Raw genomic sequence first — 14615 nt, forward strand, 5'->3', positions numbered from 1 at the left:
TCTCTTGGTCTCCCTCTACGATTTTTACCCTCCACACTTCCCTCCAATACTACATTGGTGATCCCTTGATGCCTCAGAACGTGTCCTACCAACTGATCCCTGCTTTTAGTCAGGTTGTGCCACAAAGTCCTCTTCTCCCAAATTCTATTTTGTACCTCCTCATTAGTTACATGATCTACCCACCAAATCTTCAGCATTCTTCTGTAGCACCACATTTTGAAAGCTTCTATTCTCTCCCTGTCTAAACTATTTATCGTCCATGTTTCACTTCCATACATGGCTACTCTCTACACTAATACTTTCAGAAAAGACTTCCTAACACTGAAATATAAAAAAGGCATATTACTATATACATAACTAGGTCTAGACTGGGTCTTAGCATCTATTCCACAATGCCAGCTATCTTAACACTTAAATCTATACTTGATGTTAAAAAATTTCTCTTTTTCAGAAATGCTTTCCATGCCATTGCAAGCCAACATTTTATATCCTCTCTACTTTGATCATCATCAGTTATTTTACTACCCAAATAGCAAAACTCATCTACTACTTTAAGTGCCTCATTTCCTAACCTAATTCCCTCAGCATCACCTGATTTAATTTGACTACATTCCATTATTCTCTTTTTGCTTTTGTTGATGTTCATCTTATATCCTCCTTTCAAGACACTGTCCGTTCCATTCAACTGCTCTTCCAGGTCCTTTGCTGTCTCTGACAGAATTAAAAGTTTTTATTTCTTCTCCATGGATTTTAATTCCTACTCCAAATTTTTCTTTTGTTTCCTTTACTGGTTGCTCAATATACAGATTAAATAACATCAGAGATAGGCTACAAACCTGCCTTACTCCCTTCTCAACCACTGCTTCACTTTCATGGCCCTCAACTCTTATAACTGCAGTCTGGTTTCTGTACAAATTGTAAATAGCCTTTTGCTCCCTGTATTTTACCCCTGCCACCTTCATAATTTGAAAGAGAGTATTCCAGTCAACATTGTCAAAAGTTTTCTCTAAGTCTACAAATGCCAGAAACGTAGGTAAGCCTTTCCTTAATCTATCTTCTAAGGTAAGTCGTAGGGTCAGTATTGCCTCACATGTTCCAACGTCTCTACAGAATCCAAACTGATCTTCCCCGAGGTCAGTTTCTACCAGTTTTTCCATTCGTCTATAAAGAATTCATGTTAGTATTTTGCATCCTTGACTTATTAAACTGATAGTTCAGTAATTTTCACACCTGTCAACACTTTCCTTCTTTGGGATTGGAATTATTATATTCTTCTTGAAGTCTGAGGGTATTTCACCTGTTTCATACATCTTGCTCACCAGATGATAAGAGTTTTGTCATGTCTGGCTCTACCATGGCTATCAGTAGTTCCAATAGTTCTAATGGAATGTTGTATACCCCGACGGCTTTTTTTGATTTATGTCTTTCAGTGCTCTGTCAAATTCTTCACGCAGTATCATATCTCCCATTTCATCTTCATCTATGTCCTCTTCTATTTCCATAATATTTCCCTCAAGTACATCGGCCTTGTATAGACCCTCTATATACTCCTTCCACCTTCCTGCTTTCCCTTCTTTGCTTAGGACTGGTTTTCCATCTGAGCTCTTGATATTCATACAGGTCTTTCTCTTTTCTGCAAAGGTCTCTTTAATTTTCCTATAGGCAGTATCTATCTTACCCCTAGTGATATCTCTCTCCTTTATCGAGAAAAAAAGGTAGAAATTACAATTTTTTATGAATGCAAAATATTCATGTGTTAATCCCTGTTTCTTCTTTAGCACTACAAATACTTTCACATTTTTATTTGTATCTTTGTCTCATGGGCCCCTACCACTATGGCACAGCACGTCCCCAGGTTGCGGATAGGGGACACGGCCTTCAGATATGAAGGGTAGCTGCGAATACAAAAAATAAGCAGTTGCGGACAGCCGGTGGGGAGCACGCGATGGCGTGATGAACCATCCCTGTTTCTTCTTCTTCTACTACCAAATCTATTCATCAAGAACCAGCAACATTAATGGGCACAGGTCTCTTTGAAGTAAAATATTCCGGAGGTAAACTAGGTTCCCATTCGGATCTCTGGGCGGAACCTACTTCGAAGAGATTCAGACCAAAAGGAACTTTCAGGTTGGGAACTTGGAACGTTAAAAGTTTGAACAGGCCAGGAACATTCCAGACATCATTAGACGAATTAGATAGATACGATGTAGACATTACAGCTATTCAAGAAATTCGGTGGCAGGGGGAGGGTAGCATAAAGAGGGGTAACTATACATTTTTCTATGGATCTTCGGAAGCTCACAGTTTCGGAACAGGTTTCGCAGTACAGGGAAAAGTGCTTCACGCAATCAGAGATATAAGGTTCATTAGTGACCGACTATCAGTTATAGTGTTATCCGGCAGGTGGAATAGACTAGTAGTAATTAATGTACACGCACCAACTGAGGACACTGAAGAGGTTGTTAAAGACGGCTTTTATGAAGAACTAGATCAACTATGGGATGAGTTCTCCTCATATGATACAAAATTAATCATAGGTGATTTTAATGCAAAGATAGGGAAGGAGGAAGCATTCCGGCCTACAATTGGGAAAGAAACTTTGCATAACATTTCGAATGATAATGGCACAAGGGTGGTTAATTTTGCTGTTTCAAAATACATGATTGTTCAGAGCACATATTTCAAAAGGAAGGACATTCATAAAGCAACCTGGGTCTCTCCGAATGGACACACCCGAAACCAAATTGATCATGTTCTTGTAGATCGGAGATGGCACACTAGTATAGAAAATGTTAGGACTTTCAGGGGAGCAGACTGCGATTCTGATCATTTTCTTGTAGTTGCCAAAGTTCACCAACGGCTATCTAAAGCAACATCAAGGTGTCACAGTGCAGAATGTGTTAGGTTCGACACTGACAAGCTAAATGATGAAAGCTTTAGAAGAAGGTACATGATAGAAATTTCAAATAGGTTTGATGCTCTCAGGACACATGAAGATCAAGACGAGGATGTAAATAAACAGTGGATCACTGTGAGGAATAATATCAAAGAGGCAGCGAAGGTCCAAATAGGTACAATTAAGAAGAACAGGAGGAAACCGTGGTTTGATGAGGAATGCAAGAAATTGGTAGAGGAAAGAAGAAAAGTGCGATTTGATTGAGATAGAACGGGAAACAGAAAACGAGAGGAGTTCTTGAACTTGAGAAGGGAAGTTGGTCGTAGGCTACGAGCAAAGAAGAGGGATTATGTGAACAATCAAATTACAAAAATGGAAACAAACAGTAAAACAAAAAACATTAGGGAACTTCACCTAGACATAAATGGGTATAGGAAGAGCTTCAAGGCTAGGACAAACGCACTTCGAGGGGATGCTGGGGGAATACTGACAGACCCCAGCGCTATATTAAGTAAATGGAGGGCGTATTTTGAGCACCTATTAAATGTACACCAGGAAGCAGGAAATGAGCAGGCGTACGAAATACATACAGCAGAACCCCAGATACCTGAGCCAACGTTAAAGGAAGTAAGAGATGCAATCAACAAATTGAAAAACCATAAAGCACCAGGATCAGATTGCATAACTGCAGAATTAGTTAAAAATGGGGGACACAAATTGGTGGAAGTAGTTCACAAAGTGATAACTAAAGTATGGAACTCAGAGATGATACCTGAAGAGTGGCAGGAGTCGATTCTGATCCCAATTTTTAAGAAAGGTGACAAAATGGATTGTAGTAATTATAGAGGGATATCGCTATTACCAGTATGTTCCAAAATTTTCTCGAATATTCTGCTAAGCAGGCTTACACCATATGCAGATGAAATTTTGGGGGATTACCAAGCCGGCTTTTGGAGGAACAGACCAACTATAGACCAAATATTCACCCTGCGTCAAATTTTGGAAAAGAAATGGGAATACAATAAACCAGTTCATAATCGTTTCATAGATTTTACAAAAGCATATGATTCAGTATTGCAGTCAAAATTGTACAGAATTCTTTTGGAACTTGGAATACCAAAGAAGTATGTTAGACTTATAGAAGCGAGTTTGAAAAACACAAAAGGTAGAGTACGCGTGGGGAAATTGGAGTCAGAAGAATTTGTAATAAAGAACGGTCTTAAGCAGGGAGATGCCCTGTCTCCGCTACTTTTTAATTTAGTCCTAGAATATATTGTACGAATGGCAGCAGATAATTCAGAGGGTGTGGAGTTAAATGGAAATATTAAGATATTAGGGTATGCAGATGATCTAATCATCATTAGCGATAGGAAAGAATCTGTAACAGCAAATGTGAATGCGTTAATCAAGGCTAGTGAAGATGTAGGTCTAAGGATAAGTGAAGACAAAACTAAATACCTGGTTATTACTAGAATGCCAACAGCAGTAGATCAGGAAATGTTAAGAGTTGGAGACATGCAGTTTGAAAAAGTGAACACATTTAAGTATCTAGGCGTGGACATCACTTCGAGAAATGAGATTGAATCCGAACTGAAGAAGAGATTAAGGGCGGGAAATGCGTGCTACTTCTCACTGAATAGATTACTTTCATCGCGGATATTGTCTAGGAATTTAAAGATTAGAATATACAAAACTATTATTCTACCAGTTATGCTGTATGGGTGTGAGACTTGGTCTCTCACTGTGCAAAATGAAAAGCCGTTTCGAGTATTTGAAAACAAAATTTTGCGGAAAATTTTCAGAGCAAAAAGGGATGACATTAGCAGAGAGTGGCAAAAACTGCATAACAAAGAGGTTCACGAACTCTATTCAAGCCCTGACATAATCATTATTATTAAATCACGTAGGCTGCGATGGGCGGGTGACGTAGCTTGAATGGCTGAGGGCAGGGCAGTGCGCAGAGTACTGGTAGGGCACCTGGAAGGAAAACGTCCTGTGGGGAGACCGAGGCATAGATGGGAGGACAATGTGAAGGCTGATTTGAGGAGCCTAGGTATTGAAGGTAAATGGAAGGAAATAGCCCAAGACAGGGACAGATGGCGAAAATATGTTGCTGCGGTAATGGACTCTCGAGTCCGGTATGACCAGTGAGTAAGTAAGTATTTGTATCTTTCCAAAGGAGTGAGTGAATTTTAAAATTTATTTTTGAGTTACAGATGTTGGAACATGAACATAATTCAACCTTCTGCCAAACTGGTGATAACTGCCAATATTTGACAATCAATTGTGGCTAAATGGCTGAACCAATTTTAACTCTTCAGTAGGTCACTGTATGTGAAATTTTATGCTCTTTCTTTCAGGTGTTTGGAAATTTTCTGTAGGATGTATCATTTTAAGTTATAAGCAAAAATCTTAAAAGTCCATAAATTTCATGGTTTTTCAGCCCTCCAAAGTTTAGCATAAGCAAGAAATTGTGAAAAACTCATTTAACTTTTATTTGAAATGCCTTACATCAATTAAAATTATCTTCATATGGTGCATATTTATTCACCAGCAAAAGTCTAATTTGCCTACATTACTCACAGTAAGAAATTTTCTGTTCGGCTTTTGTTTTATTCATATGCAGGCTCTCTCGAAACGAATAAGATCACTGAAACACAAACATCCTGATTTGCATGATGTTCCGATATGGTTACAGTCTATATTTAGATCTTCCTTATGTTCCGATATGGTTACAGTCTATATTTAGATCTTCCTTTGAGAGTGCACTCATGCACTTCTCATGCTTTTGAATTTGACAACTCCTGCTTATCTTGCACTTTTCATCTGCTGTACTGTTTCAGAATATTCAGAACTTTCTAACATCTTAAAAATGATGTTCCAACAAGAGCATACCACAACAGCTACCAATCTGGTAGTAAAATCGTGAATAAATATGAAAGAGAATTAAGGGAGACAATATGCATTGTTGTCCGAAAAAAGCTTAGCAAACAGTTGATTCACATTGTAGGATGATGTTGAATTGTCTGACAATAACCATAAGTGAGTTATAAGGCCATTAAATTTAACTTTTAAATTTTATGTTCTAAGTTTGAAGCATGCAGTATAAAAGGACGATAAGTTGAGTTCTGTGGAATCTTGAAAAATGGACGTCACGTTTTGTGAAAATTTTCTACATTCAAGCGACTTTTTCAACAGCAAATATTTAGTATTGTCATATTTTCTTTTAGCTATTATGTCAAGTGCATATTAAAGTACCAGAATCCATTAAAGAACACACTTTGATAAAAAATGGCGTTTGTTGAGTTTTGTTAAAACGACCCTCAATTGGATGCTGATTTTGTCCCCTACTATACACTAAGCATTTAATGTAACTTGACTCTACTATATTAAAAAAAAAACTGTTTAAAATGAACCTTAGTGTTGACTGTAATTTACACCTTGAATCCAAATATTCTAATAAATTGTAGGTATAGCTAATAAGGTACATTTTTACTTTATTTTTGTATATTTGAGGATTTCCAATTTCCTTACTGATGTTAATGACTTTTGCATCAGATTATAAAACTCCATGCTGAACCCTAGACAGTGATGAAAAGTATGTATGGAAATTATTTTTATTTCTAGTATTGTGGCTCTGACTTTCACAGTTCATCCTACATTCACTCTTATTATTAACCATAAATATTACGAGGGGGTGTAAGAAGGTCCCTGAAGAGATTTCTGCAAGAAATCAAGTTATCAGTTTCAGACAATATTTGGAGTGCATACTTATGTAAAGATAAATGACTGCTAATTAATTAGCAGACTGACACCACTGAATACCTGTTTAATGCAATCAACTATTCCATGCTGTAAGGTCACATCCATGGCTCTGATACGTTCTATAAATGTTTCCTTGTTAGGGCACTGAACTGCACATCCCAAAAGAAGTAGTAATAGAAGCTTCATCTGGTCCAGACCCTCTTTGCTGTTTGGCTTTTGGCCAAGCTGTATACAGTCTGGCAACACCAAGACAATTTGACCAAGCTCCTCCTGTGAAAATGGCAGTAATATATATTTAAAAAAAAAATTGAAATGAAAAGTCATGCACCTAACACCACCCAACAAAATATGTTTAAAGGGACTATTAAAAATCATGTTTGTGGACAGTGGACACATTTTTATCTTTGATACTGAGTTTCCACTGCTTTATAGATAATAAAGTCACTGATCCACTACTTTTTAGATCCTATATTTCTGGCCAGAGTTATCCCTCCAGTTTCAATAGCAATATCCTACCCAACAACACGGGGAAATCCTGAAGCTCTATCTGCTCCATTCCTCTTTCATTAGGTGATAGTTGACGTGTGAAAGGCGATATTGTATTCCATAAGTCATTCATGTAAAATAACATCACCTGACATACCATGTGGCACATTGTGAAGTGAAAATTGGTTTCCTGTCACAATCGATAACAGGTTACAAGGGTAAAAAATTTAATTCTGTGTGGCAGTTAGATGCTGTAAGCCACAGCTCTGCAACAACCAGAGCTTGCCATCAAATTTGCAACTCCTTGTAGGTGGCATGCAACAACAAATGTCAAATTAGATTACATGCCACATCAGGTGAATTTGGGGACCATGACAATGCGAGGTCCATCTCTGTAGCTCAGTTGTCACCATATCCGAATGCTATGCACAGCACCCAAGTTCAATTCCCAATACCGCCAGGAATTTTTCCTTGGTAGGAGATCTGGAACGAGGTGCACTCAGCCTCGTGATGTCAACTAAGAGGCTACCTGAGTGAGAAGTAGCAGCTCCAAGGTCTGGGGAACAAACAACGGCCAGGAGAGCAGTGTGCTGACCCAAAGCCCCTACATCCTGCATCTGAATGAAATAATTGGCAGAGCATGACCCAACAGCAGCTTGGTTCCAAACAGCCCGTCAGGGCCAATACACAGAGGTTCAGCTTTGCAATATCAACATGAGTACACCACACAGCATGATTTTGACCTTGGGATAGGGACAGTTATCCTGCTGGAAGATGCCATCAGCATCGGGGAAAATATGAAGCACGAGTAGTTGTAGGTCATCCATAGCGATGTTCATGTGAAACTTGCATGGTTGCAGGTCATCTACAGCAATGTCATGATACCTTTGATTACTACCCTAGGTCCCATGGAAGCCCAGATGAATGTTTCCCACAGTGTAATACAACCCACACCGCCCTCTGTGCATGACACAGTGCACGTTTCCAACAGCCATTTGCCTGGGGGTGGTGCATCCAGACATGGCCACTGAACTAGTGTAACAAGAAGCACGATTCATCCAACCAGACGACACATTTCTATTGATCCACAGTCCAATCTTGATGATACCTTGCCCTCTACAATCATAATTTGCAGTCCAGTCTTGATGATACCATGCCTACTATAATTTTAATTTACAATCTATTGATTCAATATGGGAACCAGATGTTCAACAATGTGTGCTGAACAGTGTACTCTGAAACACTTGTGCTTGCACCATATTTGTACTCTGTCATCAGATATGTTACAAATCATTGCCTATCTTGCTTACTGAGTCGGCAAGTCACCGAACTCCATGTTCTGTGAGAAGGTGATACCTACTCATGGTTTCATCAGCTTTCAATCACTTTCCACAAATGTTCACAATAGCAGCCTACTAGCTTTACCATCTACAAGGTGCTCATTCCCAGTCATAAAAATCCGCCCTTTGTCAAATTCACTTATGTCAATGGACTTCCCATCTACAGCCTGTGTCACTGCTAGAATGATTGTCCATTCATCTCTGCACTGCTTATACACTGAGGTGACAAAAGTCATGGGACAGTGATATGCGCAGACACTGACGGTGACAAGATTGCGTACACAACGTACAAAAGGACAGTGCATTGGCAGATCTGTCATTTGTACTACGGTGATTCAAGTGAAAAGGTTTCTGACGTGATTATGGCTGCACAAAGGGAATGAACAGACTTTAAACACGGAATAATAGTTTGGAGCTAGATGTGTGGGACATTGCATTTCAGAAATTGTTAGAGAATCAATATTCTGAGATCCAAAGTATCAAGAGCATGCAGAGAATACCAAATTTTAGGCATTACCTCTCACCACGGGCAATGCAGGGGCCGGGCAGCCTTCACTTACCGATCGGGAGCAGCGGCATTTACATAGCACTGTCAGTGCTAACAGACAAGCAACACAGTGTGAAATAACCACAGAAATCAATGTGCGACATATGATGAAGTTACCCATTGGTAGTGTGGCGAAATTTGGCATTAATGGGCTATGGCAGCATATGATCGACACGAGTGCCTCTGCTAACAGCATGATATCTCCTGCAGCACCTCTTCTGGGCTCATGAGCATATTGGATGAACCCTAGATGACTGGAAAATTGTGGCCTGGTCAGACGGATCCCGATTTCAGTTGATAAGAGCTGATGGTAGGGTTCAAGTGTGGTGCAGGCCCCACACAGTCATAGATCAAAATTGTCAACAAGGCACAGTGCAAGCTGGCGGTGGCTCCATAATGGTGTGGGCTGTATTTACATGGAATGGATGCGGTCCTCTGGTCCAACTGAACCGATCATTGCTGTAAATAATTCTGTTCGGCTACTTGGAGACTATTTACAGACATTCACGGGCTTAATTTTTGTCGATGATAATGTGCCATGTAACTGGGCAACAATTGTTATGTATGGTGTGAAGAACATTCTGGACAATTCGAGCGAATGATTTGGTCATCGTGATCGCCCGACATGAAACCCATCGAACATTTATGGGACATAATCGAGAGGTCAGTTCAGGCATAAAATCCTGTACTGGCAACACTTTCACAGTGATGGATGGCTATAGAGGCAGCACCACTCAATATCTCTACAGGGCGCTTCCAGTGACTTGTTGAGTCTATGTCATGTCCAATTTCTGCACTATGCTGGACAAAAGTAGGTATCCCATGACTTTTGTCACCTCAGTGTAAGCTATCCTCACCACAGCGTGTTCCTGCAACATCAGCAAGAGGCATTCAGATTTGCACTGGGCACTAGTCCTAATATTTTGGTTTATCAGTGTATGAAACATTTAAACATAAAGAATAAAGAGAAAGGAAGCAATGAAACTAAGCATTAAAAAGCTGGTTTATCAGTGTATGAAACATTTGAACATAAAGAATAAAGAGAAAGGAAGCAATGAAACTAAGCATTAAAAAGCTGGTTTATCAGTGTATGAAGCATTTATGCGTAAACAATAAAGAGAAAGGAAGTAATGAAATCAAGCATTAAAAAAGCAACATTATAAAATTATGTTTGTCACTTTTTGACTAAACAGTGAATGTAAATTTAAGTGACATAGGTGCAAATAGGTACAGTGAAGCAGGGGACAGTTAGCAGTAGTAGATTCAGATAGAATGTTCAGTTAGTGAAAATCTAATCCGGGTGAGTTAATGGAGTAACTATGCAATGGACAGAGTGGACCCACCTACCAAGTATACACAGGATGTAATGAGGGAGCACCCAGATGGCTCGAATATAAGATTTCAAAATGAATGTTGTGGTGTACAGTGCATCCAGTAACTGGATGATCTACTTTTGCATTGCACACTATTTGACAATAACCAAGTACCAGCCATATCAGCCTAGAACATGGAACAAATGTATCTGTGTAATTGACTAATTACACTTTAATAGACCCATCAGATGTGAATATGTAAAAGATACCATCAATCTGCTACAATGTCTGACAGAAACACTGTCAGTGGCCTTGCTTAAGATCTGCGGCAAGGTGCCATGTGAGGCAGCTACCAGGGCAGTTAAAAGGCTGGCCATAGCCTGTTTTAAGCCACTTCCTCTTTATCTATAACAGTTCTGATGTCAGTGTTCCTTTCATAACAAACTGTGTAATTCTTTGGACTGTGTTTCTTTGTTGTTCAATAAAAATATTTAGCAGCCAAGATTGCATAAATATTTCTTTATTTAACATAACCGGTTTTGATAAACTTTGCTGTCATCTTCAGGTCTTAAAAAAGTCTTTTTGTTATGAAGTGTGTTCATTTTGCGTTGGAGCTCATGCCAAGTTGTCATGTGGATGAAAATAAGCATACTATAAAAGGTCTGTCACATCGAAAATATTTAAAAATATAAAGCACCTCGTGCAAATGGCCATGCCCACAAATATATCATTCATAGATGCTTGTTACATTACAAAAACACAGCACACAGTAGTACATCTGTTTACATAAGAGGGACATATTTTATGTAAACTGTGCACACTAGTTCCTGCAAAATACTTTCTATTTGTAAAATTTTCAATATTTCAGTTGTTACAGCCCATCTCAACAATATTCACATGAAAAATGCAGATGCATTACCTAGATTGTCTATGGGACCTGATCCAGTATTTGATAGGTGAGAAACTGTATGCTCCCAAATATATTATCATGTCATCCAAACCTCAGAAGAATTCCTGCAACATATCTCATGATGTAACGACGACTATAAGGCAAGATCCACTTCTCCACAAAGCACAACATTTATACACAACAAGGTTGACCAGTAATGCTATTGACAGCATGACATCCTTGGCTTTCTCAATATTTTGCAAAACACCCCCAAACGCAAGCTAAAAAAGACATTTTCACATTTGAAAATGAAATATGTAGGCTTGTTATTGCAACTGCTTTGCAACACTGCATTTGTGTCCCCAAATATTATCCACATGGCTGGAGTCAACAAAATCTACAGAACATTTGATTTTGCTGGATCTCTTTTGGAAGCCATATGACTCACTGTAATAGATTCACACCGCCATTTCTCATGTGTCAAGGTACAGCTTACCATCAGTCAACACTATGATGAATTCACTAAACATCTCTCCCATCGAAGGAACACCCCATACCCTTCTAACTGAGAATGAACCAAAATTTACAGCAGCTGTCTTTATGTGTTTTTAAAATTTAACTGTGTAAACAGTTGTGTGAGATCACTTGTAAAGAAGCTTGAAATAATTTTCGAGCAACACTCATGGCCATTGCCTGGATGAGCCGCTTCACTGCTGCCCTCACCGTACACTCCTCATTCTGCTGTTTCTGCCAACAGACTAAGGGGATAACACCACACTGTCCTAAGTTGACATTCAAGTGAGGACATACAAATTTAGGGCCACACTAGAATAGATCAGAAGAGTTGTCATGGCTAGTCACAGTTATCACCTAGTGATGGTTGCAACATCCCAGGGCCAACTGGGCCAACACCAGAATCAGTTGTGTTCCTATCATCTGGACCAGATGCCACCAGCTCTCCCAATCAGCCAGTATACTTCAGCCTCCCTTCAGGCGATGGTCCACATCATAAGACAGTCAACCAGCAGCTGACAACAAACTAACTACTCCACACAGTGGCACCAGGTCTGAAACATCAAATTTGAGGAACCCTTCCTCACATCAACCGGAACATTTTCAGCTCCAAGACAAAGGGAACTAGTAGCTCATCCAGAGGCTGATAGAGAAAATATATCATCAATCTGTGTAATTGTACAATGTCTGTCAGGGACACTGTTGCAGTGTACAACATGAGCCAGCCAAGCAAGCTGATAAAAGGCCAGACGCCACTTCAGTGTTTACATATACCAGTGTCCTACAGTGATGTCAGGGCATTTTTTATAACAAACTGTTCAATATCTTGGACAATATCTGTTTTGCTATTAGGACTGTATCCACTATCACTGGACTCTTGCTTCAATTTGTTTTGTGATAGGTTTTTTTTTCTCACCCTTGCCTACATTCAAAACAGACATTTCTCCTGCCTACTTCCTTACAGACCTTTCTACATTGGCAACTTCATGCCACTTTCTATTTTTCAACTACCTGCTGCTCAGTTGTTAACTGAATACAGGAATATTTCACTTAAATAAAATTAACTATTGCTAATGAATAACTCTGAATAGCATTTAACTATTGTTTTCAATTTTGTATAGCATTCACTTTTTTTCATGCTTAAATGAAATATGATGTATTTCAAATAAAAGTTAAATTAATCTATATCTCAATAAAAGAGGTAATATGATGGAGATACTACACAGCATTTAATAGAAATTAAATATTTTGTTACCTCATAGAGTGTCTTGATGTTCCTAATGATAATATCCAAGTTTCTAATTCTCTGCACGGCACTGCCCACACTAGGCACAACACCATGATGTACAGGTTCAGGGTCACTGCAAAAATGCATAAATAAAAATTAATTACCAAAAATCACAGTTTTTCATAAATCAAAGAAAATTATCAAAACCAAAATACAAAATTGTTAAGGCTTTCGTGGCCACTTTTTGTCAAACTGCCTATTGGCTTCTGTCTCGGGTTCTTCGGCCGACATTCATCTAATGATTTTTCTGACATTTTGCCACCACGAGTGGCTGACATTGTCAAAGCTTCACTCTCCATTGCCGGTGGTGAACTGGAGCCGAGCTCGCGGGTGCAGACTATATGTACCTAGCACGCCAACGTCCGAGGGCTTCTTCGCGGTCATTTCCGGTGCAGTTCTCCTCTTGCTACCTGCAACGGTCGTTCGCTGCAGTACAGGAAGCCAGGATCCGTTTACCTTAAGGCTTTCCTCTTTCTTGTTCAAACTGTTCGCGTGTTTTTGTATTTCTACAGTGTCTTAGATCGGTGAAGGAGAAAAGAGACCTACTTGCAATGTTGGGAATATACCGTATACCATGCACATGCGGAAAAGTTTATGTCGGAATGACTGGACGATCCATTAACACCAGGATCAATGAGCATAAGCGACATCGAAGGTTGGGGCAGGTGGAGAAATCGGCCGTGGCAGAGCACGCTCTGAATGAGACCGATCACATAATAAAATTTGCCGACACGGAAGTTCTGGCTGTAGAGAAGCACTATCACACGCGCTTGTTCTGAGAAGCTGTAGAAATACAAAAACACGTGAACAGTTTGAACAAGAAAGAGGAAAGCCTTAAGGTAAACGGATCCTGGCTTCCCGTACTGCAGCAAATGACCGTCACAGGTAGCAAGAGGAGAAACGCACCGGAAATGACCACGGGGAAGCCCTCAGACGTTGGCGCGCCAGGTACATATAGTCTGCGCCCGCGATCTCAGCTCCAGTTCACCACCGGCAATGGAGGGTGAAGCTTTGACAATGCCAGCCACTCATGCTGGCGAAACATCAGAAAAATCATTAGATGAACGTCAGCCGAAGAACCCAAGACAGAAGCCAATAGGCAAAACCAAAATACTGATAAACATTTTATGCCGCATAGATAAAACTGAGCCAAAGTATGTAACACATTATGTTTTATAAATACAGTACGAGAAGACAATGACAGAAAATAAAATTACATTTTAACCTCTTGCATGTTTTTAACACTTTCGAGACAAAACCTGAACATAAGTCAGGTCACTATAAGGTGTTCAAAAGAGTACTGCATGGGCCAGAATTTTCTCGATATGCAAGCCACCTATCGCTCGAAAACTACAATCATTTCATAAGAGAACAATGTAAAGATATCTAGCTACCTGTCCCTTGACAAATGCTGCCTTCTGCTGTCAATTTCTACCATCATTTCAAAAGAAACATTAGTGAACATCTGCTATCGTTTATGGCTGAGTCAATATGTGATCACACTGACATAATTTTGTGTGTGTTCACATTAGGTTTCACAGTTTGCTGTAATTCTACTATAATAAATCAAGAAATTGC

General features: G+C 39.5%; 1 protein-coding gene across 3 annotated transcripts in view; it reads right to left on the reverse strand.

Moving 5' to 3' along the window:
* LOC126248998 (protein Daple) overlaps positions 1 to 14615 on the reverse strand; it is a 206665-nt gene that overhangs the window by 168630 nt on the left and 23420 nt on the right. For all 3 annotated transcript variants that reach the window (XR_007545582.1, XM_049950577.1, XM_049950576.1), the window contains exons 3-4: positions 13005 to 13110; positions 6722 to 6931 (exon numbers count right to left, since the gene is read on the reverse strand). Coding sequence is in view for 2 of the 3 variants with exons in the window: in XM_049950577.1 (XP_049806534.1) it covers positions 6722 to 6931; positions 13005 to 13110 (316 nt within the window). In the remaining variant the exon portion in view is untranslated. The remainder of the gene's footprint in view (positions 1 to 6721; positions 6932 to 13004; positions 13111 to 14615) is intronic.

This window comes from Schistocerca nitens, chromosome 3, assembly GCF_023898315.1.
Source record: "Schistocerca nitens isolate TAMUIC-IGC-003100 chromosome 3, iqSchNite1.1, whole genome shotgun sequence".
Lineage (NCBI taxonomy): Eukaryota > Metazoa > Arthropoda > Insecta > Orthoptera > Acrididae > Schistocerca > Schistocerca nitens.